Genomic DNA, 27392 nt, shown 5'->3' on the forward strand with positions numbered 1-27392 from the left:
AGGCCTCTGTGGAAAGGGGCTTCTCTATAAATAAAGCAATTGAAATTGAAAATTTAAGTGACTCATCATACATTTTTCAACGCACAGTATTTGATTACATAAAATTTTCTGGAATTGTTCTTAATATCGGAATTAATAAAGAAATGAGATCAGCAGCAGCTTCTGCAAGGTCTAAATATATGCAGTATTTAGGAGAACAAAAATCTTTAACTAAATCTGAAAATTCAAAGAGGAAAAGAAATATCATTGAGGAAGAAATTGATTATATGAAGCAGAAGAAAAAATTTCTTCAAAGGGACATTAAAGATATTAATGAAGAAGTAGATGCTTTAGCAGATGAAGCTGAGACCAGCATGAACATTGATTTGTTTATCAAAGCAAATGAACTTAGAAGAATAGTTAAAGAAAAGGAAATAGACATAAATAAATTAGATGTTAAAATAGCTGAAAAGATTTCAGATTTAAAAAAAGCACAAATGTTTTGTATCTTTTATTGTACAGTTTATCATTCTAGTATCTTTCAAAAAAACCAAGGAAATAAATTGTATGTTTACAAATCAGTTATTTTAATCTGCAAAATATTCTTACATTGTGATTATAATAGTAGTTGACTGTGTTTAAATAAATATCAAATAAGTTAATAATAATCTTTTAAATCTCTAAAATAGTGACTGTTATTAGTGTAAAATTCACTTATACATGTTTTTAAAGAAATTGTGCTCCTAATTTAATGTTATCTACTTCATAACTTGTAGGGAGTTAGTTTAATTTTCAAAATTGTTTTATGGTAAGTATTAAAGTGAATTTAATAATAGTGCATAATACACACTTCTGTTAGTTTCTTAAAGTGAAATTACAAGCATGAAGTCGGTTGTATGGATAATTGCTTTATTCTATTTGTTTTTTTTTTTGTTTGCTGATAGGTCCTTAATTTTTTCTTTGATGGTCCTTAAAAGTCCTTAATTTTCATCTAAGGAAATGTGTTCGAACCCTGATGTGCTGTCTTTTAGTGGAAAAATCAAAAAGCAATTGTATCAATTTTTTTTATTCTTTCAACCCACAATTTCAGTTCATTTTCCAATAAATTGCTTCAAATATTCCCAAAGATTGAAATCCATGATGTCTGGAGACCATGGAAGTAAAAAATTTGTAAAAATCAGCTAAATTCTTAAAGCCGTTTAAGAAATATCATTGTGTGAAACATCTACAGTTTATTTACAGTATTGAATTTGGCTGTATAGCTAAGTCAATTTCATAGCATAATGAACTTTATTCTTTGTTTCAGGGAAACTGAAATGCCGGAACATGCTAAAAAGTTATCTCTGCGAGAAATACAAGTAATTTTTTAATTAAAATATACTTCAAGGGAAGGATCTCATTGTATTAATTGTATTTTAAGATTATCATGAAGCTGTCATAATTAAATGTAATATTTGATTTCAGAGGTTGAAAAAGATGCCTCCTCATATGCCAGATCATGCAGTCACTAGGTAAGGTATAAATGAAAACTAAAGTAAAATCATTAGTCTGTATATGAACAGAAGAAACAATATCTTGTCTAGTTAAGTAGTAAAATTGTTAATGTGTATATATGCAGAAGTTATTATCTGATCTAATAGTAATGTATTAAAAAGTAACTTTATTTAACTTATGATTTTTAACATTTAGAACAAGGGTACTTATTGCACATTCTCACAACCATGCACACAATCATTCTTCAGTCAACCATGTTGATAACAGTCTTTCCATCAAGCAACATCGCCATTTTTGTATGCTCTTAAACTTAATTTTAAAAGACATGCTTGCATGATTTGGCAGTAGTGGAAGAAATTGTGGTAACATTTTCTGCAGGAATACAGAATTTTGCCATAAAATCTGTAAAGGCAATAACTAGGGGATGTGTTTAGTAAACAGCCAGCATTGTCGAGGTTTGCACCATGTTTGAGAATTCTTTGATTTTTCTTTAAGCGGAAACAGATCGTTGTTTACATGGGGAGAAGAATAGCAGAAAAAAATTGCAAAAAGATTTGGTGAAGAATGCAAGTGTTTTATTTTTTAATGTATCATATAATCCTTGTTTAATAATTAAAATTTGTATTTTAAATTGCTAAAGAATATTTTCATATGTTAATAATGTCTACTGACTTGTGATAAATATCGATAGTTTAAAAATTTTCTAAAAAATTTTTTTTTGAAAACCACCAGCTCTCACCTGATTACCTTTTTATATGTAAAAATAAATACCCAAATGCACGAAAGTAGTTTCATTAATACATAAGTACCAAAACAATATATATTGATTATTTTTGTGTATTTGTGTGTCATTCTGTATTTAAATTCACACTGCTTTTCCCTATTACTGATACATTTGTGATGCTAAAAGAATTAGCAATAAATGTTAAAAGAAAAGATATGAAGTTTAAAAGGGGAATTAAAACAAAAAAATTACATTTAGAGGTTGCATCGCTGAATGCAAATAGGCAACCAAAATTAGCATGAAATGCAATCCTGAACTTCACCACAACATCTTAGAAAGAGGCATGCAGGACTTGAGCATCAGTTTACAAGTAGCGATAGTTCCGTATAATCTGAGATAGCCAAAGAGGAGAGCAGGAGCCGGAGACACCATATGCACGATGAAATGCGTTCGATGGCTGTTGGGATGTTGCAAGCTAGTGCAAGACAATTTGTTGTTGCAAGAGAGCTGAATGTGGATCGTAGCATCATCAACAGGCTGTAGAATCGTTACCAAAGGATCAAATAGCATAAAACACAGTTCTGAACTTGCACTACAATGGCTTAAAAGGGGTCATACAGGACCTAAGCATCAGTCCGCAAGATGTAATAATTCTGTGTAATCTGAGATAGCCAAAGAGAAAAAGCATGAGCCGAAGACGCTATATGCATGATAAAATGCGTTGGAGGGCCGTTGGGATATTGCAAACTGGTGCAAGACAATCTGCTGTTGCAAGATAGCTGAATGTGGATTGTAGTGTCATCAACAGGCTGTAGAATCATTACCAAAGGGACCGAAACCCCTGTAGAAGACATGAGTTCTGATGCCGGAGGATTACCACAATGACAGATGATCGCTTCCTGTTGCTATATGCAAGATACTGCAGATCACTAACAGCATGGCTTCTGACATCGTATCTCTCTGATACTGTAGGAGAGTCAGTATCCTGTCAAACTCTGTCATGTCGATTGCCTAATGATGACCTTTGGTTTATGTTCCTTTCTCCATGTTGTATGTGTGGTTCCAGAGTGTGGTTGAATTGAGCCCGTGAACATCGTAGTTCGACACCAGAACAAAGGGGCACGTACTCTTCATGCATATGTCTGATCCAGAAGGATTCATGAAAGGCATCTCTCTGGATAAGACATATGCGTACTATCCAGACATATGCTTAAGCATGAGACTTATGCGCAACATCCAGAAAAATTCCCAAAGGGCAGTGATATGACGTGAGCCATCGGGTGCCAAACAGTGTCGAGAAAGAGACCATTTTAGAGGAGGTGGCTTACTTGTATGGGCTGAAGTAGCAACGAACAGCTGCACCAACCTCTACATGATTCCTGGTGGTTTTGTCACAGCTGTCTGATATCGCAATGAAATTCTACATCCTTTTAACACATCCTTTTCTCACTGCAGTGGGCACTAACATGATATTTATAGATGATCATGCCTGCCTGCATAGAGCTCAAGTAGTGCAGAGTTATCTGGAGAATGGGAAACCATTTCACATCTCGCATGGCCTGCTAGATAACCATACCTGATTCCCATAGAGCATGTGCCGGGCATGTTGGGACAATGGATAGCAGGTCGCAGTTCTCTGCGAGGCACCCTCCATGCATACATTACTGCAGGAATGGGTACTAACTACAGGAATGGGTCCTACTACCACAACAAGTGATCAACGACACTGTGGCCATGCATTTCAGTTACATGGTATCATATCTGTTAGCATGATATTTCCATTGCACATTCTTCCGACCCATTTGGTTTTTCGCAATGTGATGGCCGTAAAACATGTGTTTTATATGCCTTGTTGTTTTTTCTTTTCTTCTGACACCAGTTGTTACGTTATTTTCTTCCTTCACATTCGTACGGGGTTTGTGTGGATTTGGAGTGAATAACGACGACACTTGATGAAGTATTGAAACACACTTTATTGGCCAGTATTGTCAGGACAGCTCCAAAACACGTTTTACAGTCGTCGAAGAACTACCATAAACACGCTGACACAATCTGCGACACAGCTTTTAGATTATCAAGCTATCACGGTGGAGACAGCTTCACTGCAAAGCACCCGACTCTGCTTTCCAGAGTACAGCTCCCGACTCTGCTTGGTCATTCTCGGAACTCCACGTACTCTCGAGATTCTCCACACTACAACTTGCAATGCATTCGATGACACACAAGCACAGCTCCCGACTCTTTGGTTCAGTCGTTCCCGGAGCTGAACACGCTCTTTCGACGATGCACTAACCGCAGTACACTAACAGACTCCTTCGGTGCACTCGACGACCCACTCGGCACTCGCTGCCTGGCTGTCAACTCGATCGACTCCGCATGCTAGACGAGGCACACTTTTTGAGACAGACTAACTGACTGCGGACCAGCAGGGTTTATATAGCTTTCGGCTTGTGTTCAAGATCATTCTGGGCTAAACCGGTAAGAACTCGTTCCCGTCCGTCCATGGTATATCGCCAATTTTGTTGTTAAATGGACGATTTCTCGCCAAATGTGGCAACCCTGCCCTCCTTGCTATTTTATGGCAACCCTAAAACTGTTTCGTGGTTAAGCCATCTTACCACACCTGTACATTTTGTAACAGCCTTTTCTTCATTGTTTGATATTTGGTTTAGTAATACCACACCAGCTTCTTGGATGAATTTTAGGCATATCCATTAAATAGTTTTGTTTATTCTGTGTGTTGCGTTTGTTGCTTATTTTTTGGGCAGGAGTGCATATGTACTACATTATCATTAGGACATAATGGAGCATACTTATTTTGGTTCTGGTTTCAGTTCGTTGCAATAAAGTGAAAATTGTAATAATGGTAATAGATGTGTATGCTGCATGTATTCTGCTTTATATACACTAAGGATATTTATGCTTTGTGCATAAATGATGCTATGTCATTATACTTTAAATGTAGTTAGGTTCCTTTGCTTTTTATATGTAGTATAGGACTGGAATAATACTCTGAGTTTCTTTTAAAGACTTTAAATTCACATCTTGACTAACTGTTGTACACAGAAGGCCTGTTTATAGTGTCTCTTAAGATTTATTTATTTCAGCTTTTCCTCAGTGAGAGTTGTATAATTCCTTCACTTAAGGTAAATGTATGAATGTTAATGGTTTAATTTTAAAATAGAAATGAAAAAGTTTGAACTGTTGAGAGAATTAGCAGTCTATGTAATAAGTATATGAAATAAAAATTTTGTACTACTAATATGTAAAGAAAAATTTGTAGTACAACAGTAGACAAAATTAAATAGAAAATTTTTTATGGATATAAATACAGTATTAGTTTCAGAGCATTTAAAAGACATGCTATAACTGTTACATAATGTAATTCCAACAGAATAATAATGAATTTAAAATAGCATTAGGAACACTACAGTATGCATATAAGCGAGAAGTAAACACATTTGTGGGTAATGTATCAGTCATCAGCTGATTCACTGCAGGATTGTTTGTTAGCTTCTTAGTTCTTAAAATGCTGCAGTATCTCTGAAAGGAATACATGGAGGTTATGCATTGACTTCCTTCGTGTGTTCAAAATGCCCACTAAAAAAATAATTTTTTACTGTAAATTAAAAAAAAAAAAAAAATCTGAATGCCTGCAATATGAACGCATATGTCAAGACTACATTGAAAAATATGCTGGAATTATTGAATGAAAGCATGATATATATATACAATATTAAATTCTAATCCAATTATGATAAAAGTAATCCTTTAGACTCGTGCATTTGACTATTTTTTGTATGGCATTCTCTTGTAGCACTAAAGCAGTTACATCAAAAGAATGTTCAAAAGCATTTATATGGAGATCTGCTTAGATTATAACTAAACCATTTATGTAAAGTAAAAGAAATTTTGAAATTTAATGAACTTAATTTTAACAAAATATGCTGGTTGTATGATTAAATTTTGAAATGATATTTTTGAGATTGAATTTCATTTCTGATTATTATATAAGCTGCTTTTCTGAAGTATGTTAAAATTTTTCATCTGTCAGCTAATTTTTGGTTTTTGTGAAACTAATGAAACGTTTATTCATGTCAGTCATCCTAGCGTTTTGAAATAGATGGGGCATATGTATTAAATATTACTCCATGAATGGAAATAATTTTTCAGTGTCTCTTTCTCTTTACCCATAGGTCATTTAATAAATCAAAATGGTTTTTTCCGCCATTGCAACAGAAACAAGATTTTGGTAGTTCCTGTGTGCTAATATAAATGGTATATGCGGATTATTTTTAGTATGGAAAACAGCAGTATTTATTTTTATAAATATGATTCTTGAAATACATAAATTTCTGGTATCTTTAATTATGATCCTTACTATTGGTTATGTGAAGTGAAATTTGCATGTACTAAAGGAAAAGTTTGATATTTGTAATAAGAAATTAGAATTTCAAAAATTCAGTTTGAAAAAGTATTTAAATGATTAAAATTTTAAAAGTTTATTGATATATTTAAAGAATCTGTTTGCTGCTTTTAAAGAATTTGTTTGCTGATCCTGCTTTTTCCAGTGTATTCAAAGCATTTGCTTTTTGTATATGAATTTATGTTTTGATAGTACTTTTTTTTTTTTTTTTTTTGCTAGGAATTATATTGAACTTATGACAGAGCTTCCTTGGGCCAAGTATTCTCCAGAAGTGATTGATATCAATAAATCTAGGTATTGAATTATAATAATTTTTTTTAATTAAATTGAAAATAAGGTATAAATTTTAACATTATAGCCAATTATTACCAAGGGGCCACAGATTCCAAATAAAAGTAAAATTACTATACAAATTTATAATACAGAAATGCATAAAAGCTAAATGATAAACAAATAGAAATCTTCAACCAATTTATAACAATATTGCAAAATGAAATAAATGTTTATTAATAAACTTTTACATCTTATGTGTGATGTATTGTTTTATAATAAAAATTATATTGGAAAATACAATCTAAATTATTGAGATATATTCATTTGCAATTGAAAAATATTCATGTATAAAGTCTTATCTCTGTTCATTTACTAAAGCCCCGTTCACAAGAGCAGATTCAACCGATAGCAAAAACCGGTTCTTCCAACATGTTCCATTCACATGGCGAACAAGCATTCTGCCTCGCCGAATTGGGGGTAGAACTTGGTTGAATGTTCCTACATTTCTGAAGCAGGGCAAATGGGGAGATTTCACATACTGCACTGTGCGATTGTGTCGTTCACTAATTTTAACAAACAACATGGCTGACGTGCAATTGACTGCTTGCTGGACTGTCAGCGAAATAATCGCGTTAATAGATATCTGGGAATGCGATATCATCCAAAAAAATTAAATGGAACCATACGAAAAATGGAAATTTGTGAATTAGTATAGACAAGGTTATCTGATGCTGGGTATTCCAGAAATAACGTTCAAATTAAAACTAAAGACGCGCATATCATCTTCGACAAGACAAGGGGACTCAGTACCTTTTGAATGATTTTTTTTTTAATTTAAGAAGTTTCATCTGCTTTTTTTTTTTAATATTATTAAATAGTTTTGTAAGACAAGATAATTTTAGGCTGAAAGAAAATTTTTAGTCCAAACGGGTTGAGGGATGGAAGATGATGTGCATCTGAACCGGTCCTGAAGGCGAAAATGCTTCATATCCCCATTTCTCCCTAATATAAACAGTGGCTGCGCGAAGGAGCGTTGCATGTGAATGGGGCTTAAGTAAGTGCAGGTGATGTTTCTTTCTTTTTTTTTTATCTTGTCAGAAATGTATTAAATTTTATAATTCTGTCATACTTATTTTGGAAAAAGTATTGGCAAGTGTGTAATTGCTACAATGTAAAATATTATCTAGAGGTTATTATTTAAAGTTTTGAAATCAATGGCAAATGAATGTTAAATTCTGCAGTTATTAGCATTCAGTATAATCGTTGTACAGTTTTTTCATCTGATGCATTGTATATTGTCATCAGTCAGCACTTTATTATAAATCATTTTTATATTATGAGTCCTGCAGTGATATTGTTTTAAACACCCTTTCAGTAATTTAACTTTGGAGGCGATGAAAGAGTAATGAGTACTAATTGTTTCAATTTTGTATAGTATTTTTGTATTTCGTTTTTGGAAATGTTGAACATTCATAAATTAGTATATATTTACTTTTCTAGTACTAAATGAAAACTGAACTTTTCAGATTAGATTTGGATGCTGATCATTATGGAATGCAGAAGTTGAAAAAACGAGTTTTGGAGTATTTGGCGGTCAGACAACTTAAAAATACTTTGAAAGGGCCAATTTTGTGTTTTGTAGGACCACCTGGAGTTGGAAAAACAAGTGTTGGCAGATCCATTGCTCGATCATTGGGCCGAGAATTTCACAGGTAAGTTTTGTATTTTCTCAGAAAAATAAATTTCATTTTACTTAAATAAATTCTTGCTTAATTTTTTTTTAAATACACAGTCTTCTGAAAAAAAGGTAGATTTACAGCTTTATTAGTTGAAATATTTTGACCTTTCTATGCTTATGGCAACTCCAACCATCTCCTTTCCAATTTTACATTGAAAGTGTTAACTGTGCACATTTGTTCATGTAAAATATTAATGATATAAAAGTATTTTGATTTATTATTTATTAAACATATATTTCTTTGAATTTTAGTTGCACAATGTACTTATCCATAAGACCTTGAAACGCTACTAATGCAGTGTGTGTTTCTGGCATTTTTGTGATTTCCCAATGTATAAGGGAAATATGAGCTAGATTTTCTTTCAAAGTTCTCCATGAAAACATCTGTTTCTTAAGCAGATAGCCCACAAGTGCTTTGTTGTAATCAATTAAAATGCATTATACGTTATATCCAAAAATTGTCAGAGAATTCTCATTTTGATTGCAATTGCATATGTTGCTCAGGTTAAAATAAGTTTCTTTGTATTCAACACTTTACTTACCAGAAATCTATTAAACCATTTTATCTGTATATTTTGCAGACTAAAAGATTATTAATAAGCTCTTGCATGACGAGAATACTTTTAATTGCATCTTTATGGAAGCAAAGACAGGTATTTGAGGGAAGATAATAAGAGAGCTATTTTCTATGATATATTTGTGGGATGTAAAATACAGTGAATAGTTTGCAACAGGCATATAAAAATGTTAAAACAAATTATTAAGCAAGTGGTTTTTTTAATGTTGTTAATTAATGTCTATGAATATATAAAACATAAAATTTCATTCAGTGTGTAAATTTTTCATGAAAGACTATGTTGTATTTGTAGATATTCATGAACTTATTAGTAACTGTAGTTACGCTGCTCAACTTTAAAAAGTAGGCTGCTGCATTTAGGCAAAAGACGTCACTGAAAAACAAACTTGGACAAGGCCACAGTATAATTGAGACTACCAAAGAATGCATGTGAAAATTGAGGTATATGTAATGAAGATTCAACCTATGGTGGTTTCTTAGATTGCAGGATATCCATAGCTGCCAACTCTTCCTGTTTTTCATGGTTTTATGGCATTCTAGTCTCCTGATAAACTGCCGAATCTCCTAGATTAAATTCTTAGCCTTTTCTAATGAAAGTATTTTTCAAGTACAAAATTTGCACACTTCTAAATTTCGTTATTTAATGAATTATTGAATTCATTTTCACACCTATAGTGATCCTAAATATAATTTTTGTTATTAAACTTGATTTGATGTGAATTTTCTTAGTCTACTGTAGATATTTGATTCATCCAGTGTTTAATCAGTAAATATTTGTATTTAATTTTGTTTTTATAGATTCATTTTATTAGAATTATTAGGTCCATTTTGGAACAGGAAACATGAAAAATAAGCAATGACTTCACTGGGATTCGAAATCCAGACCTTCCTATTGCTAGCTGCACATGCTTCCAAAAAGTTTACAGGGAGTTTAGACCTAGTCACCAAATCTTAATAGTGATGGAATTTTCATCCATCACATTTTAAATAGTGTCATTATGAAGCAAATATTTGATTTTTTAGAGGCGAAAGTTGTAAAAAATATGTAATGCCCTTTTTGGGTTTAGAAGTCCAGACCTCCTATTTGCTAGTAATATTTGTTTCCAGCTGCACCACGAAGGTACATAGTAAGGAGTGAGAAAATATTTAAATATATGGTACATTTCTATGTTTGTTCACATAATATATACACATTATTATATTTGCTGTACTTTAATATGTTAAAGCTTTCCTTGCCTACTCGGTATTTTCTCAGCTTAAAAGTGTCGGAAAATTACAGAATAAAATTAGCAGCAGAACATAATAATTTGAATATGTATGTAATATTAATGCACTTTAGATCAGAATCATTGTGAATAGTTGAATAATTTGTGTCATATATTATAAAGTGAATTTAAATCAATTTTGATTTCTTTTAAAATAATGTCCAGTATGAAAACCACCCGTAAACTCCCAGTTTTTCATATTTCAAGGTTGGAAACTGTAGACATCAGACTTGGAATGAAGGGGAAAATCTTGTCAACTGTTAGATTAGTTGGAACATCCTTTCATTTGCCTATTTTATTCCAAGATCTCATATAGCAGCAAAGTGTCGTTTTATATTTAATATCAAAATTTACCATGTTTCTTAATGCTAGATAAAAAATTTCTATTATATTAAATATACTGTAAATGATATTTAGTAATGGCTTTGTTAATAAGCTGTAATTTCAAATATTACTTTTATTTCATTAAATGTGTTTGCAAGTTGGTGCTCATAAATTGTGTAAAATAAGCTTTTCATTTTATTGATAAGAAGAGCTGGTCATACCAAATCTTTTTTAATTTTTGATTATTTTTTTTATTGAAGCTAAATTATAATAATAAGATACACAAATTCCACTGTTTTTAATTTAATCATACTTTGTCATGTATAATTAAACTTTTTGATTTCATTAGCTGTCCATATTATTTAATAATTTTTGTATTTAAAATAAATTGAAAAGTGTTTATTCTCATTTTAAGAAAATATTATTCCTGTATAAAGTTTTTAAGCTTTATTGATCATTTAATAATTTAAAAAATGTGATCAAAGCAGTTTAGGGGGTGGCGTGAATTACTGATGTGAAATGGTGAAAATCAGATTGTAGCTTTAAAATGTGTTAAATGATAAGTGAATCATGAAGAAAAATATAATACATTCTTCATGCAAAACATTAAAAAATTAAAAGTAACTCTTCTTACATTTTCTATGAAACTATTGAATAAAGAAGAAAAGTATAAGCTATTTTAGTGAGAACTAAATAAAAAAAGCAGAATTCAAAATTAAGAACTAGTATTTGGATCTTAAGACTAACTGTGATTTATTTGTAATTTAAAATGATCTGTTAATGAAAATAAGCATTATTTTCCAAACTGTCAGTTTCTAGGGGATAGCAAAACATTTTGTAAAAGGTTTTTGTTAATAAATTTTGAAAAGGCTTTAATAAAACAAATTTGAAATATGTGTTCCTTGTACATTTTAAAAATTAAATGGATTATAAAAGATGTCATTTTGACAATCCAGTTTTAAGACTGAAAAAGTTTTGAGAAATATTCCTTTAATATATTTCAACTGAAAATAATGAAGCTATTAATATCTGAAAAAAGTAATTATATTAAAATGTTGTGTGTGAAAATACTGGAAATGAGAGAGAAAAGATATTTGGAAAATACATTGGCATAAATTTTGTGTATTTTTTTTACGGAATCATGAATTAATTTGTTGTGAAAATAATATATTCAGAAAAATGCATTAATATATTAGAGCATGGTATTTCAAATTAGATTAACATGAATTTTCATCTTGTTTAGAATATCATTAGGTGGTGTTTGTGACCAAGCAGATATCAGAGGCCACAGGAGAACTTATATTGGTTCCATGCCAGGCCGAATCATCCAAGGTTTAAGAACTGTAGGTGTGAAAAATCCAGTTTTCCTTTTGGATGAAATTGATAAAATGGTATGTTTTCTTTATGTAATTAATATTTATAATGCAATTCTGGCATATTAGTTTGTGTTAGTTCATCTTATCATTAATCTATTTAAAGCTTTAATAGCTCTATTGCATGTTTAGAGTAATCTTAGATATCTAAAATAATTAATATAAGAAATAAAGGTAATTAAATATGGAAATATTAAAAGATAAAGGAAGTTTTTCCATCTGTAATTATGATAAAAATGAGAAACTTGTTTGTCACATGGGCGAATTGTATGGAACTGGTTAAAATTTGATGAGCCAACTTACTTAAAAAATGCCTCGTACACAGCCAAGCTGTGTACGAGGCATTTTTTAAGTAAGTACCTGTTTGATATAAAAATAGACAAGTGTAGTTTTTTTTAGCAGTTTTATTTTTACATAAAAGCCTGTACCTTAATCTAATCTTAATCAACAAAATTACTACCAATATTAAAGCATTCAAAGCTTTTTTTTTTTTGTACACGTCATTAATCTACTAATAAATTTCGACCTCTTTCACTTCCTTTGCATTCAAAAAATGAATCGCAGTCAGCTGGATTTACCATTGTTTGATGCATTTTAAATACATGCAAAGAAACACAAAATGAATGCCTCAATAATGGCATACGTGACTAATCAACAGATGTAGATAGTCAGTACACATATTCGAAACAGCAACTGCATCACTGTGGTGACCACATATAAAAACAGTACTTACTTAAAAAATATGCTTCATATATTTATAAATTTGCCATATACATTTAATAAAGTTTTGTTACGTATTATTTGCATTTGTATAGCATACATGTATTTATTTATTTATAAACCATATATGATGAGTAGATGATAGGATAATGCAGATAGTTTGTCCTCATTTCAGTAGCTGTACAAATTATTTACTTCTGATTTCTATAGTTTTTTTTCATATGTGTTTGTAATCTGATTACACATTAGTTTTCCTTTGATACTGTCTTTAGAAATATCCTTTTTAAAGTGGAGGCACTTCAAAGCAGTAAAATAAATTACTATATTTTTGTGATGTATTTTAAAGTATTAACAGTTGGATAGAAGCAAATCGTGAAATGAAAAAACTTCCAAAACTGCTTTTTTATGGCCTTATGTATTTTATGCATTGTAATTAATGATTTAGTAGTATACAGATGTCATTATTCATTACTAAGTTTCTTCCATTTTAATGTATTGTAATATTTAATATAGATAGACATATAGTAATTTATGATCATTTTCATTTATCATTCCCTTACCCCAGATATAGTTTTATTTCTGTAAATTAATGCTGTATGAATGCCTTATTTCTATAAATTAATGCTAGTTATTATTGTATATTAATAAAAAATTCAGTTAAATTCTCCATTCTAACTTCATACTTTTGTAACTTCAATTGTTTTCCCAAGTGTATTTACCTAGTCTTTACTTGATGTTCTGTATCTTTTAAATAAAATTATCTTCTGAACAATGTGCAGTAAAACTAAATAATCTAAGTAAAATTTTATGCTGTCATACAATTGTGATGAATTCAAAATTTGCATATAGTCTTCATTTTACTAAATTCAGCAGAAAGGGCATTTATTAGAAGTAATATCAGTTCCAGATATCGGTATTAAATTGACCAGCTGCAGTGAGATAGCTTTCCTGCAAAGCAGATTTAGAGTTGCCAGGAAAAAGCAAGAGAAGGCAGGGTTGCCTGATTTGGCACAAAATCGCCTACATGGCAATAAAATTGGTGATATGCCATAGCCAGAAGTGAGAACATTCTGGAATGAATTCATACCGCTTTGCCCCAGAGTGTTCTCGAAGGCAGGTCAAAAGCTATATAAACCCCACCTGTGCGCAGACTAGTAGTGTATTGTTTTATTGTAGAGAGTGTGTTGAGCTCCGAGAGTGATTGACCAAGTCGGGAGCTATATTTATGCCGTGAAGCTGTCTTCACTGTTATAGCCTGATAGCCTGTGTTGCTGATTGTTTCAACATGTTTGTCGTAGTTTTTTTTTATGGCTGTAAACGTGTCTTTAGAACTTACCTGTGTAATAATGGTGAATAAATTGTGCTTTAATTCTTCATCAAGTGTTGTCGTCAGTCATTCCAAATCCAAGAACCCGTAGAATACAACAGTATAAAATTTAGTTGCATATATGTTTTGAAGTATTGCTTCATTATTTCTTTCTTAATTTTATTTTAAGATAGCCTTTAATTTTATTTATTATTGTACTTTAATTTATTTGCTTTGCTTTTCAGAGTACCGGAATTCATGGTGATCCTGCTGCAGCTATGTTAGAAGTATTAGATCCTGAACAAAATTGTAATTTTACAGACCAGTATCCTTATAATTCTTTAGTTTTTTTTTTTTTTTTTTTTTTTGCATACATAATTTCTATTTTATTTCTTCATTTGTATTCTATTTCTGTTTATATTCTCAAGACAATATAATGTTGCATATAAATAGTTGTACTATATTATTTCTTTAAATATTAGATTTTATGTAATTTTAGTTCCCCCCCCCATTATATATTTTACATAACATAAGGGCACTTTAATAAAAATGAATGTGCTTTTTGAGAATTCTCAAATAGTTTTAATGAAAAGTTTAGATAACAGAATATTAACATGCGTTACAAAATTCAATTTTTTCTGTTATTTCAAAAAACATCTGAGCAGATTCAATAACTTCCAGGAGACAGAAGAAATAAAAGGATTTTTATATTGTTCTCTGTTGCAACAGCTGCACAAAATGTTTCTCTAATTGTTCTGTATTGTCAAAAAAAAAAAAAAAAAAAAAAAAAAAAAAAAAAGGCCAAAAGACTGCAAAATTTTTCCCCAATACTATGAAAAACTGATATTCTTCAGCAGATTGTTTCATATGCAAATTTAAAAATTGTACAAAAGCTGAATTTGAGGAATTATGCTTAAGCTGTTCAGATTGCAGAAATATAATAATTAAAAATTATTTACTTATTTATTTTAATCTTTTATATGAAAATGAACATTATAGTAAGATTTTTCCAAAGTATTAATTAGGCAAACACTATCACAAGAGTAAAAAATAGTTTAGTATTTAAAAATAAGAAGTTAGTACAAAATAAAGCTGTTTAGAACTGGGATATTTTTCACAAGTTATAAAATTATCTTAATTCCAAAAAATTAATGAGAAATAGGGGTATGCATTTTGTCATACGGGAGTCAAACTTTTAGTGTTTAATTTTTCATTTTGATATAAAACTTTTGCTAAATGTAACTATAGTGACTTGTACTCCACCAAAAAAGTAACTTCATAATTCTTAGAAATCTGATTTTTAAAATTTAAAAATGCCAAAAAATGAATATTTGCATTATTTAAAATATTTTTATAATAAGAACTATATGTCTACATTATAATTACATATTGACCTTTTTCAGCATTAAATTAAAAAAAAATTCATAGAGAACAATTTTTTTAAACACAAAATGCAAATTGTAATTAATTATTCATTATTTAATGTTCCAGTAGACTCATCAGGGGGTAATTAATTAAAATGTTAAACAAACTAGGAGTTCTGAATACATGTTATGCCCTTTTTTGACTATTTGAGTGAACATATTTAAAAATTTCACGCAAACATTTTTTACAGAAATTAATCTCCATTTTCGTGCGAGTGTTGTATTTGTGTACGTGAAATTTCATAGATTACCTGGTAAATTTAAAATATAAAACTTTTTGGCATTCTTATGTTAATAAAAAAGTGCAGAATTTAAATTAATGATCATTAGTGTTGTGAAAAAAGTGTGTATGCTGCACTTGAATATTGCAGTATAAATGGAATAATTTACGTTTTATAATTATTATATATTAAATAATTTTCATTATTTAATAGAGATGGGAAATCTGAAACTTCGAATGCCATGAATCTTGCTGTGAATCAAGATTTGTAAAGTGAAATCTACTCTTTTTTATCATTGAATTTTCTTAAAGTGTTATAACTCTTAATTTTCAAAAGCTAAATTTAGTTGGCATTTCACAGAAATGTTAAGAAAAACAGTAAAATTTTTGCAGTTTCTGTGGACTTAAATAATTAATGTCATCTTGAGTTAAAATATGTGCAATATTTGAACTGTTACTCTAATATTTTTATCAGGATTCAAGAATTTTAGTGAGGATCTTTATTTACTAAATTTCATATGTATTATTTTAATAAATGTAAGTTGATTTTAATTTTTTTAATTAAATGCAGATTTGAAATTTTCTTAATGTTACAAATTTTAGTATTTAATTTTTTTCCCCCTCAAAATTCTTATATGAAGATTTTGAGAGATTTGAAAACTATTTTGGGGATTCAATTTCAAAAAGGTTTTTTATTTGTCCCACTTTTATTATTAATTTAATGAAAATAGAAACAGTTTTGGCAGTGAAGTAATTTATGATATAAAGATGGTTAGGTTCTGTTGTCTTCTGCATCTATAAATATATAAATTCTGCATCTATATCTTCTGCATCTATAAATAAATAAACTGTAAATACAGTTTTTATAACTTTTTTTAATATTTGTAAATATGTAACTGAAAAGGGAATTGTTTTTAAGTTATTTGGATATGGTAAAGCGAATGAAGACTATCTGTGGTAAGGCAGAGATGTCTTTATGAAGCGAAATTGGCTCATATTCAAGTTACACATGGGAAACTCAATGGTGCAATAGCCCTAGTGGGCCAAGGCCAGCAGTGCCCCAGAATCTGCTTTCTTGATCATGAGCCTTGAGGTGCATAAGCATATGCCCTGAACAAGTGGTCAGCTTGTTGCAGGTCCCCTAGTGTTTAGTACCCAAGCGAACTTGGTACCCATTTTATCGACCCAAGGGATGAAAGGCACACATTGGAAAACTCAACGAAAAACACCTATAGCCTGTTTGCTTAGGTTGAACCTCCTAGCATTCAGTGGTCTTAATCACTCAACCACTGTAAGGCTGCTGAAAAAGAAATGGAAACTCAAGAGTTTTTCCTCTCATGTTAGATTAATATTTATTTGCATTTGAAATGAGTTAAAATTAGAAAAGTGCATGCTAATTCTCAGTGATATGATCATTATGTGATACTCTTTTATTTATATATACATAGAAAAAGAAATGTAGGCTAATGATTTTTAACGTTGTTATTAAAAATCTTAAATATTTGTAATAATTTTAGTGATGTCTTATTTTTATTATTTTTTAAACAGTTGTTTATTTATATGCTTATAATGAATATCATATGTTAATTTACATAGCAGTTTAATACTATTTTATGAAGTAATAATTTGTTGTTAATGGAGAGTAGTAGCAATTAACTGGAATATTAGTTTATAAAAATAATAACTGAGAAATACATTACAAAGAATTTTTTTTAAATACTTTCTAATCCTTATCATTTAGCTATAACATAAATTTCCTTACGAATCATTAATTAGCAAAGCAGTTAGATTTCCTTAATTTGTTACAAGCTATCTTAATGTTCCTTTTGATTTATCTCAAGTATTATTTATTGCAACTGCCAATACTGTCACTACTATTCCTCCTGCACTCTTAGATAGAATGGAGGTAAGGTTTTGAATAACTTACTTATGTATTTGTTTTTAAGTATAGATATAATATAAAAGTAAATGAACATTTCTGTAATGTAAGTTCTTTTTATACTTCCTAGATAATAACAGTGCCTGGATACACTCATGAGGAGAAGGAGCATATAGCACGGAATCATCTGGTCCCTAAACAGCTAAAAGAACATGGGCTTACTCCTGATATGCTTCAGATAACAGATGATGCTATACAAACTATTAGTATGTTATATTATTTCTCCTTGTCACTTAAATAATACATTGAAAGGATGTTATTTATTTAAGTTAGCTATAAAATCTTTTCTATTATAAATAAATATGAGCATTATAAATAAATATGAGTTGTTGATGATACAAAAAATCTTTTTTCTTCAGTATTCTAAAAGTTCTTTGCTAGAGTAATTTATTTTAAGTGTTATTTTGTTTGTAATAAATAGTATTTTGGATAAATCTTGTAATGGTATGTACAATAAGTAAAATACATTTTAAATTCTTATATATTGAATGTAAAATTCCTTACTTTATTTCTGTACATTTTGTTTAAAATAAAATTGAACAGTGATGACTGAAATTTCATACTAACATACAAATTGTGAACCCATTCAGTGATGCCTGTGTTTAATACTAACCTACAAATTGCAAACCTATTAATTACTATATGCATATATGTTTTAAATTTTATTTAAATTGTAATATACTCTTCTGAAATTTTGATATTTTTCTTTTCAAACTATTTTACATTAAACCCTTAAATGCAGAAACAAATGCCAGATTTTTTAAAAAATTGCAGCATTTTTTTTAGTTGGGTGTTAATTTCATCTATCTGCAAAGGTGTATTGTTGCAAATTAGCAACATTAAGTGTTATTTTTATTTAAGAGGGACAAAATAGTCATCTTTCATTTGAGGTTTTGCTGTAATCTGGAAACTTCTGATATCAGTGTTTTCATCTGTCTATACTTTTTGGATCACACAATATTAATGTAAAAATTAGAAAAAAAAAATCCAGAATTTTATGTTATGATACTGTGAAAACCTATAAAAATATCTTTTTATGGAGGATTCAAGGATATTTGTTGTATTACTTTTTTATGTTTATTCATCTTTTTTGAAAACACTAATGGAAATCCTAATTTAGAAATCTCTAGTATTTGTTGATGTGAAAATCTTCTGCTCAAATCCTGAAGATAGAATTTGAAGCTTTAAGGTCATGCATTCACATGAGGTTTTTTTTTTTTTTTTTTTTTTTTTTTTTTGTTTTGTTTTGTTTTGTTTTGTTTTTGCTTGTTTGTTTGGGAGGGGGTAATGATTTAACTGAAAAAAAGTCTCCTATTTGTATCGAGGACAAAGCAATGATCACTGTTATAAATTCATTATTTATATTCCATTTATTGTTAGTGTTTAATAAATGTAAGTATTAATAATTTAGTTTTACTTCAATCCACAGGAATTGATAGATATTACTGTGTTAATTTAATTGTTTCATGAAAGTGCATGCTTTTATTTCTATAATTTAATTCAAAAATTATATATATATATATATATATATTTTTTTTTTAAGTTTTGAAGTACACTAGGGAAGCTGGTGTTCGAGGATTAGAAAGAAAATTGGGTGCCGTATGTAGAGCAGTTGCAGTTAAAGTTGTTGAGAAGCAAAGGGCAATGCCACCTAAGGAAAGTGTTTTAGTCGATGCTAAAAACAAACAAAACTCTGGAGTTCCAGCTAATTGTGAAAATGTGGCAATGAGCCCTGTTTTTCATCCTCCAGAACTTCCCTTTGTATTAGATAAAGAAGCAGTGATGGACATCTTAGGCGTGAGTTTGAAATTTTATGTGAAAATATATTTAGACTTTAGCTGTAATTTTTTCAAGGGGGAGTCTTGTTAAATGCAATAACTGCCAAAAGTGTGCATTATTTTTCTTATTTTTACCCCTTTTAAAAGCATACATTATGTGATAAACACTGAAGTGATTTTACACTTTAAAAAAATTGCATAAATAAATGTTTTTAATTTACATTTTTTTGTTAGATTTTCAGTTATTTCTGTGTCTTGCTCGAGGGTTTTGCAATCTTTGAGTAATGTACTATGGAAGCAGTGTTGCAGTCAACATTAAACAAAAGTTCAATTGACAAATCAATATATATATATACACACAGAGGAGACAATATATATTTTAAAAGCTGTTGTATTATATCAATGAATAAACTGGATTAAATTTCATAACTTTATGCAGTATTTTAAACCTCTGAAGACTGCATTTATTTATACTGTGCATTTGTTACTACAATTATAAGGGCAGTTTTTATATTATCTGTGCAATAATCTGCATAGATAATCTGGAATTCATTGTATTCATTATAGTTTAATGTAATTAATACTTATTTAATGCTTTTCATTTTATTTCTTCTAAGTTAGAAAATTTTATTGTATTTTTTTTTTTTTTTTCCCAAAATGAGGAATTTTATCAGAAAGCCAAATAATAAAATTGTTCCAATATTATTTAAAAATTACTGTGAAGAATATAAATAAATATTGAGGAAATTTCGTAGTTCACCAATTTTTTCCTTATACTTAATTTTACTGTTTTTAATAAATAGTGTATATTTTTTTTCTTCCTTTTTCTATAAAATCTTTTAAATTTTGCAAAAAAGATTCACTAGAAGTTTCTTCTGTTGGTTAAGTTTAGAAAAATCACCTGTCCCTTTGTAATGAGTTGGTCAGTGCATTGAAGTTTGTAAAATGTGTTGGACTTCATGCACTAATCTTTTAAATTTAGTTCATGATTATAGTGCATATTAATCATCAACTTCACATTTAGTGCAGTAAAATTATATGTTATTAGAACATTCTCACATTATGAATAAATGGTATGTGCACGCAAACAGAGAAAAAGCCAGAATTCACCAAAAGAGAGTGAATAGTTGCCAACTTTGGTACCACAACATCAATTCATCACTGATGCAACCATATGTTGTCGCTATGTTTTTAAAACACCTATAAGCCACAACAGTTTTAAGAACAGAGTCCCCCCAGAGATTATAAGTTTGATCTGTATGGGATTTGCCAATAATAAAGGTTAGTAGCTTCTTGCAAGTATATAATATATTGCCAAGTAACTGTCAGTGTTCCAATTTGCCTGAAATGAAGTTTATATGAGTCAGTCGAAGAGCACATGGCAATGTTTGGAAGACATAGAATCAGTAGAAATGCAGTTTGGCAATTGGTTTACAGCATGTAGATTGCCATCAGTTACTACCATCAGATTCATTTATTGTTGGTTTAAGGAAATGAAATCAGTAACATTTTGCATGGAAGAACTCAACATGGCTGTTACTATTGTTATAAAGCGGAACAGTTATTTGAGAGAAATATATATATATGAGATGTAGAGTAATGAAAATAAATGAATAGGTGGTGAAGATTTAATCGTAGAGACTGATGAAAGCTTCTTGTCGAAAAGAAAAAAAATAAGAGCTGTGTTCTGCTGCCTCAGTGGATTTTTGGCAATTGCCAGGAAACTAAAGAAACCTTCCTTATGACAGTGCCCGAGTGAAAAGCCATGACTTTATATGCAATCAAAGGAAATATCAAAAATGGAGCAACCAATTCATTCTGACTCTTGGTGTGCCTATAAAACAAGAATTCTAAAAAGCCTGTTTTAAAATTTTCAAAGTTAGCCACAAATTCAATTTTGTGGCTCTAAAATTTTTATTCGCAAAATATTGAGCAGACATAGGGTTTTTCAAAATGGTGAACGGACCTAGAAATATGACTATACTGCATATGAAGTCATATTGAGTAGAGTTCATGTGGTGGCAGAAAGTTGAAGAACCTTTCAAAAAAAAAAAAAAAAACCCTTTCAAAGCTATTTTAGAAGGGACTGCCAAACACCTGAAGTAAAGAAAAACTAATTTTAGTTAACCAGTCCTTCTCTCTTAACACATAAATACCAATAAATTTGATTCTTGCATTAATGACAAGCAGCACATGTATGGGATATAGTAGCAAAGAGTTCAGTTATTTATTTATATAAAATATATAATATTTTGTAATGTTTGTAATTGAATCAGTTAGTTTTTAACTCTGTGTGTCAGCTTATTATGAATAAATTGTAGTTATTTATTGAATCATGATATATTTGGTGAAAAACCTTAGTATTTCATCTAGTGCTCCTCAAATATGCTTTATGTTTACAATTTAATGACTGTGTATGAGAATGTTTTGTAAGTGGCATATTTTTAACTTTAGTTCTTTCCCCCCTTTTTTTAAAGACTCCTTTATATGACAGTACAGTTATGGGACGTTTGGGTCAACCAGGTGTAGCTGTTGGTCTAGCTTGGACTGCAGCTGGAGGAGAAATAATGTATGTTGAAGCCACAAAAATAGATGGTGATGGACAGCTTATATTAACTGGCCAGCTTGGGAAAGTGATGAAGGAATCAGCACAGTTAGCTTTGAACTTAGTCCGATCCCATATTCATGAGGTAAGAATTTTTTTTAAAACATTTAACTCTTGACCTTATGAACACCATAATCATTAAGTGAAATGTATTCTCTCAACCTTTGGATATAGATATGCATTAGGAAAAAAACTTCAGCTGCTGAGGTGTGGGAGCTGAGGTGTACTTATGTACATTCACAAACTACGATTTATGAACAATTAGTAGTTAAAAAATACTAGCAAGTTCTTCAAAATTACATTACTTACAAGTTTCAAAATCTCTAGAATACATGATGAAAAAACTCTCCTACTTTAATCTTGCATAATCACTAAGCATGAAATAGTGCCCATTCATAATGTTTTTTTATTCTGCACTTACTGTAGTCACACAGTCATTGTGCCATTCTGTACTTTAGTAGAAGTGTTGTTCATGTGGAAGTTATGCAGTTTGCATTGTGAGCATCTATAACTTTGCCCTAAACCTAATCTTTTCTCATGTTTTGTATTGTAAATGAAAAGAGTAGTAGTTTATCATCAATTTATAATAGAAATTAAATTTTGGACATATTAATGTAAATTAAGGGTTTCTGATTAAAAATTCGAAAAGAAAGAAATCTTAATCTCATAATCTTCTAGTTTGAGATTTAAAAAAAAAAAAAAAAAGTACAAAGTTAAATTCTGATATTAATATAGAATTAGCTGCAGTCAGATTTTTATACTGTTGAATAACAGTAGCAATTAAATTAAAATATTAGAATAAAAAAATGGGGGAGGCTATTATGGTGTATTGTTTGGAAGCGAGCGAACATTTGAAAAATAAATAACTCTGTGTATTTATTTTGAAAAATAAATACACAGAGTTATTTATTTTTCAAAATAATTTAAGTGTTTTTTTAAGTTATTTTCACCTTTAAATTTTCCCATAGATACATAAAATTTTATTTTTCATATATTTGTCTAGTCATTAAATTACTTTCTGAATACATATCAGTATCATAAATAATATCCTTCTATTGTATGTATTCATTATATTAGTAAGAAGTTCGAGATCTAAAATCATTGAGATTTCCCTGGTGATCCGGAAATTTTCAGGTTTTAGATTAGTGTAAATCTAGTAAGATGATCTAGAAATTAAAAAATATTCTTTATTAACATTTCTTAAAAAAAGTATTCTGCATTATTATTTCTGAATTATCACCATATGAAATTAAAATGTAACACAAAGGCGAAATGGCAGCATTTTCTAATAAATCAGATTTTATATTAAAATATTTCTAGAATTCTTCTATGATCTTACTGCTTCATTAACTTTTGAAAAGCTACTTGATATTTGCACTTCAATATGCATAAAATTCCAGAATTTCATTGTCTGAATTTCAAATGCACAGTTTTGGGGAAAGAGTAAAATTAAGAAATTATCATTTGCTCAAACTGTAATTTTAGTGGGATTAATAATGATACATGGAACAAAATAATAAGCTGTTTCAAATCCAGAAAGTTAAGGAAGAGCATTAAATTCCTTGGATTGCTGTTCTTACTCCTTTCCCTGCTGTTATACCAACAAAACAAAACTAGTAAACATGTTCTTTGAACATGCTCATATACTCTGCTATCTCTCTAACCTTGTTTCAATGGTTGCCACTGGACAACCATTGAAACAAGGTTAAAAATCGCTAAAGGGTGGATTTTAGCGATGTTTTCATCAGTTGTTGCAGTTTTTGGCCATTCTGAATGTTCATTGTCACCCAGGCTTGTATGACCACGTTTAAATTCAGCTGCCGAAACATTCACAGTAGTAAATGATGGGGCAGAGTCCCCATACGCTGTGTCCAACACCTGTTTAATCTGTGCAGAAGTATTACCTTTCAAAAAGAAGTATCTAATGACGGCATTATACTCAATTTTTCCAAAAACAGTCACATGAACTCACAAAGGTAATTGTCAAACCGAAAAAATTTGCATTCAAAATAGCTGAAATTTTGATTGGTAGTTATCATGTGATGTTCAAACAAATTCGCCTCACTTTGTTAGATTTGAGCTTCCAATCTACATGTTGAAGTCAGAAACTTTTCAGGCAGCCCTCGTACATGAATTTCAGTTAGTAAGGGAAAAATCACTTTAATCGGAAATTTGATTTTTCTTGAGTATTATATTTCTGCTTTTATAAACTTTGTGAAGAACAAACAAATTTTTTTCCTGGTGGTCTAGATAACTGGACATTCGGATTTTGTACTGCGTATGTATGTAAGTGTATATAAATGTGTTAGTGCACATCCTTTGTTTGTGTGACAAAAACAATCCTTATATGAATAAATGCATTTTTTTTAATAGCTGCTTTAAAAATAATTGCCGACCTTAAAATTAAAGATTCTAGATACAGTGCTCTTCCCCCTAAATTCATCTGCTCTCCCAAGTTCGAGATATTTCCAAGTTACATAACACTGCTTGAAAAAGTTAACTAAAAGTAATATTGACCAATAGAGGCTTGTCTTTGCACTTGCATCTACGTAGTATCAATACTGCTTCGAGCAATCACACCTCCCTTTTTTTTTACCTAGTTTGCACCCTGCGAACACTTCCACGCTGCTTATGCTTTCCTGCGTGAAGTGACGTTGTTCATTTAAAATCAGTATACATAAAACTTTATTGTAACAATAGTTGAAAAGTAATTTGTCTGCCAAAGAGATGATTTGAAATGTGTAAAAATGAAGATGGTGATTCTTCAGTTCAGTTTTGTTAGCTACTTCATAAGCCTTCACCCTCTACCACTACTATTTTGAAAGCCAAAAATTAAAGTACTGGATTCACGACTATGCACTTAAAATATTACATACTTACACACACACACACTAAAGAGCCAAAACATTATGACCATCTTCTCAATAATATATCACTGTAATGCGTTTCATGACTTTTGGTGCAAAACTGTCAAAACTTGCCTTGGTACGGTTGCTGCAAGTTCTTGGTACATGACTGGAGACAGGTTGTACCATATGTCTAAGCAGCGGTCACACAAAGTCAAGATAATTTGATATGGTGATATTTGAGCTCTGAGTTGCCGCTTCATGGCATCCTAAATGTGCTCTATTGGGTTAAGATCCAGCAAGTTAGGTAGCCAGGACATTAATTGGAATTCATCCTTATGCTCCTTGAACCACTCCCAATGCAGTTCGAGCCTTGTGACATGAGGCATAGTCCTACTGGATGATTCCACTTCTTGGAAGATGGACACCACGTGAGGGTGCAACTGATCTGCAAGTATGTTCAAGTAATTCTCAGCTTTTGTGGTCTGTTCTACCACAACTAAGGGTCCCAGAGATGCCGAGAATGTCCCCTAAAGCATAATACCGCCACCACCAGCCTGTGTATGACTTGCTCTACGTGGCAGAGGAGCAATTGTTTCGCCTGGAAGGCAGCATATGCTGACACAACCATCAACGTGATGAATGAGAAATTGTGATTGATCTGACCAGATAACTGTCTTCCACTTATCCGTAGTCTAGTCTCCATGTTTCCAGGCACACTGTAGGCACAGTGTACTGTGCAACATAGGCATGCGAGTGGGATGTTTGCTGCACAGTTCCATATGCAAAGTGCCCACCAGCGGGTGAGCGGTAAAGTCGCTGAACACTGGTAGTTCGGTCCGAGATTCGAATCCCACGAACGGGTTGGCTGCATGGGCGTTTTTGTGGATTTCCCCATGTGTAACATGTATACGAGCCAGTTTCCCTTATAAAGTCGTCCACGAAGGCATCCCTTCCCTTAGGCAGATAGCCCTAGTGTGCTTTGCCATAATTAAATACACCACCACCTCCATATACAAAGTGTCCGATGAATTGTGTGTTCCAAAACACTTGCACTTGGACCTGCATTGTATTGGGCTGTCAGCTGAGACACTGTCTGGCACTGATTTTGCTGTACTAAGCGGGTCCACTCTTCGACATCATTTTTCTTTGATGATGCATGGATGTTGATGGCGTCTTTCATCATCATTTATCCACTTTGCATAAATACTAACAATGGCAGATCATGAGCAGACTACCAGTTATGCAGTTTTGGAGATCCTCATTCCGAGTCTTCGGGCTATTGTTGTATCAGACCATTACTCTCTCTTGCCCTCTATCAAGTTCACTGAGATCAGCAGCCATTCCCATCACTTGCAAAAATAAGTGCCAGAATGATTCCTTACCTTCTGCAGCAACAGCTAAATACCATTTCCACTTACTCACATGCCTTCCACATCATGAGGGCCCACCAGCTGCCGAGTGCTAAAGACGCTGAACACTGGTAGTTCGGTCCGAGGTTCGAATCCCGCGAACGTGCTGGCTGCATGGGCGTTTTCGTAGTTTTCTCCATGTGTAACGTGTATACAAGCCAGTTTCCCTTAGAAAGTCCTCCACGGAGGCATCCCTCTCTTCAGGCAGATAGCCCTCGTGTGCTTTGCCATAATTGAATAATTCAATTCAATCCATGCCATGAGACAAGTACTTTGAAAACTGTAATCTTTTGGCTTGTCAGTGTATGTATAATTTTTTAACAGAAAATTGTTCTTAATTTCTTTTAACTGCATGGAAAAATTGGAACCTTGAAATTAATTTGTATATTTTCATCCATTATGTGTTTTGAATGAGAATTTTTTTAATTTATTAGATAATAGATTATATATTTATTGTTAATAATTATATGTTTGTCATTATCTGTTATTATATGTTTATTGTCATTATTTTAATTACCACCTTTTGTTTTATTATTTAAAATTTTAAGTTTCAAAATTTTTTATTTTGCAGTATGGTATAAAAATACCCCAAGGTGCAGACTTAATGGAAGGTACTGACATCCACATACATTTCCCTGCTGGTGCAGTGGGAAAGGATGGTCCATCGGCTGGAGTTACCATTGTTACTGTACTTGTGTCCCTATTTACTGGGCGAATTGTGAGATCTGATGTTGCAATGACTGGGGAAATCACCCTGCGTGGTTTAGTATTACCAGTAAGTCTTAATGATATATAGTATATATGAGTATGACTATACTTTTTACAGGTAAGTTTTTCGGTGCAGAAGTGTAGTAAATTGAGCTGAATGTCATAATGTAGAATTTAAAATAATTATTAACCTCTCTTGATAAGTGAGGGTTTTCCGTTACTCAATTTTTCCTCCGTTGCTCAAATCAATACCTTTTCCTT

The 27392-nt window shown here is 31.0% G+C and overlaps 1 protein-coding gene across 3 annotated transcripts in view; it reads left to right on the plus strand.

Moving 5' to 3' along the window:
- The window catches only part of LOC118201100 (lon protease homolog 2, peroxisomal-like), an 82879-nt gene that overhangs the window by 43715 nt on the left and 11772 nt on the right, over positions 1 to 27392 (plus strand). For all 3 annotated transcript variants that reach the window (XM_035373126.2, XM_085820436.1, XM_085820437.1), the window contains 11 exons: positions 1286 to 1337; positions 1444 to 1490; positions 6843 to 6917; positions 8423 to 8608; positions 12044 to 12191; positions 14445 to 14524; positions 17653 to 17749; positions 17853 to 17988; positions 19326 to 19579; positions 22038 to 22250; positions 26995 to 27198. In XM_035373126.2, the coding sequence (XP_035229017.1) occupies positions 1286 to 1337; positions 1444 to 1490; positions 6843 to 6917; positions 8423 to 8608; positions 12044 to 12191; positions 14445 to 14524; positions 17653 to 17749; positions 17853 to 17988; positions 19326 to 19579; positions 22038 to 22250; positions 26995 to 27198 (1492 nt within the window). The remainder of the gene's footprint in view (positions 1 to 1285; positions 1338 to 1443; positions 1491 to 6842; positions 6918 to 8422; positions 8609 to 12043; positions 12192 to 14444; positions 14525 to 17652; positions 17750 to 17852; positions 17989 to 19325; positions 19580 to 22037; positions 22251 to 26994; positions 27199 to 27392) is intronic.

Source organism: Stegodyphus dumicola, chromosome 7, assembly GCF_044657685.1.
Source record: "Stegodyphus dumicola isolate Sdum_Otavi_A_Nest chromosome 7, ASM4465768v1".
NCBI classification, from domain to species: Eukaryota; Metazoa; Arthropoda; class Arachnida; order Araneae; family Eresidae; genus Stegodyphus; species Stegodyphus dumicola.